This window comes from Eriocheir sinensis, chromosome 2, assembly GCF_024679095.1.
Source record: "Eriocheir sinensis breed Jianghai 21 chromosome 2, ASM2467909v1, whole genome shotgun sequence".
NCBI classification, from domain to species: domain Eukaryota; kingdom Metazoa; phylum Arthropoda; class Malacostraca; order Decapoda; family Varunidae; genus Eriocheir; species Eriocheir sinensis.
In genome coordinates, this window is record NC_066510.1 from 7,344,259 (window position 1) to 7,346,758 (window position 2,500).

The window sequence follows — 2,500 nt, forward strand, 5'->3', positions numbered from 1 at the left end:
CGCACGCGGGCTGAGTTTTAAGTTAGGCCTCGTCTTGTATTGTTCTGACTCGGCCCCGCGGCGTTTCCTGTAGTCGAGTGGCAAGCTTGTACTTGCTTCCCTTTGTTGGCTTGCTTTTCCTGTTAGCCAAGACGTAGCTCAGCGGCCGAGGCCACACGCAAGGCAAGCGAACGCAGGTTTTAGGTAGTAAGGTGTATTACAAGGGTGATGAGTGAGGGAACATTGGTGCCTGTCTGCTCGAGTTCCCTACCCCTCTTCCTACCCCCTCCTCCTCTCATTTTCCTCCCTCCGTCCTTCCCTCCCTCCCCTTCGTTCTCCTCTTCATTCTCATCCACTCACCGGCGCACACTGAGCTCCACTCATGTGTGTTACCGAGCGAATGAATCATTGCTCTCTTTTACTTTTGTTATTATTACTGCCTCACTGACTACGCACTTCTTTTCTCCCCTTGTCTGGTTCCTGTATTAAGATACCGCTCCCAGTCGCGTTCCAGTCCTCCATTCGCTTTAAGTTTTTAATTATATACCCATCTTGCATATGTCTCAAGTCCATTTTGTCTGATTGCGAACGGTATTTTCTCCCCAAGACTCATCTCCTCTCGAGGCATGAGTTCCATCACTTTAATGTATAACATGCGAGGCCTCTGTACCAGTCACCGAATCAGTTATGGCAAGTGTTCGGCAGTTCCCTAACACTGAGGTTAGGTCTGAAAAGTGAGATTCAGAGACATGTAGAGAGCATGTATGTTGAGACATCGAAGTAATTAAGGCAGGAGGCATGGAGATCAGTGTAATGGGAACACGTCAAACAGAAGCTTGAAATACCAGGTGAAAAAGACGTGAAAGAACTGCTGGAGAACAGTTTTGCCGGAATAAGATGTTTGGTGGGGCGGACAGACTTGAATGATGAAAGAAACTAATACTGTAGTGTTTGACGTAGGGGTGACCAGATTAACCCACTATTGTTAAAAAGAATCTGCATACAGTGAACGAAAATGTAAGTGTGTGCAACTTAACCTTTGAGTTTGTGACGTCATATGCTGTGTTGTCTTGCAGAATCCCCTTCCGCCGGAGGCCCTGGGAGCCCCAGCAGCGAGGCTCCTGTAGAGGTAGTTCGTTCACGCTCGCCCTCGCCAGGGCAACGTTCACCTTCCCCCCCACCCTCGCCCCCGACTCCTTCACGGGATGATCATCGGGTAGGAGACCCTGAAGGAGGTATCGGCTGCTCGTCGGCGTCTACGGCCGGTGGTGCACAAGACGAGGCTGAGGAAGATCGGAAACGCCGCAAAAAGAAAACTCGGACGGTGTTCTCACGTTCTCAAGTGTTTCAACTGGAGAGCACATTCGACATGAAGCGATACTTGTCCTCGTCAGAGCGGGCGGGGCTTGCCGCTTCCCTCCATCTAACCGAGACGCAAGTGAAGATTTGGTTTCAGAATCGTCGCAACAAGTGGAAGCGACAGCTGGCGGCGGAGCTGGAGGCGGCAAACATGGCCCACGCAGCCCAGCGCCTCGTGCGCGTCCCCATACTGTATCACGACGGCTCTTCTTCCGCTGAAGCCGCCCATACCCCACCAGCACCGCCTCCCCCTTCGTCCCTGCCCCCTCAGCCCGCACTCCCTCCATACTCCCTCTACTACCCTCCTGTCACCTCGGGCTACTCCACCACCGTGCAGGCACCCACCCCCGTGAGACCCACTCTCTCCTCCCTCGTGTAGGGGCTACTGCTCATCAAGTAGGCGGGCGGGCTCTCAGCCTCCGTACTACATCTCGTCACTGGTGGTGAGAGAGCGACATAAAACTGAAAGTGGTGGTACTCTATGTTACGGACCCTGCTAAAACCTCTGCCATCATCCAATCTCCGCACTAAGTGGCTCATGAGGGATTCGTCTGGTCCAAGCCTTGGTAATAATGGCAGCCATACACACTTGCCCAGCCAACACTGCAGCACGCTAAGGACGGTGGCACGGACGCTGCACGGAACGGTTCCTTGCCGCTCTTTGCGTCTATACGTGTTAACCATTAATATAAAAACCGAGTCGATGTTATTGTGAGTGACAAGCCTCTGTTAGTTATGTGTTGTGACGTGTTACCTCAGCATAGTGACAAAGAGGGTGTACAAATTATCGATGTAAATTGTATATACTGAATATAGCTAAATATATTTATTGATTTTTATTCTTCTTTGTAAGAAAATATTTATTAATTTCGTTTATTGATAGTAAATATTTTCCCATTATGTTAATTTTAAGCAGAGCTGCTAGTGAGCCTGAGCCGAGTTAGCGCACACAGGTGACTGACTCAACACTACTCGTGTGGCTGCGGCACGCGGCGGCGGCGGCAACAGGCCAATGTGTGCCGCCACGGGCCTGCTACGCCCCGTCACCCGGCCCACCAAGAGCAGTGTACATATCATTAGCCTAATGCCAAATTATCACTAAATGATTATTAAATGTTTTAAAACTATGCCTTCTATATTTATCCTCATTAGTTATACCTCT

General features: G+C 50.4%; 1 protein-coding gene across 1 annotated transcript in view; it reads left to right on the top strand.

Moving 5' to 3' along the window:
• Window positions 1-2,500, top strand: part of LOC126998954 (homeobox protein HMX3-like) — an 18,328-nt gene that overhangs the window by 15,742 nt on the left and 86 nt on the right. The window contains exon 3 of the mRNA XM_050861247.1: window positions 1,056-2,500. This exon is cut by the window's right edge and continues 86 nt beyond it. Within this exon, the coding sequence (XP_050717204.1) occupies window positions 1,056-1,717 (662 nt within the window). The 3' untranslated portion in view covers window positions 1,718-2,500. The remainder of the gene's footprint in view (window positions 1-1,055) is intronic.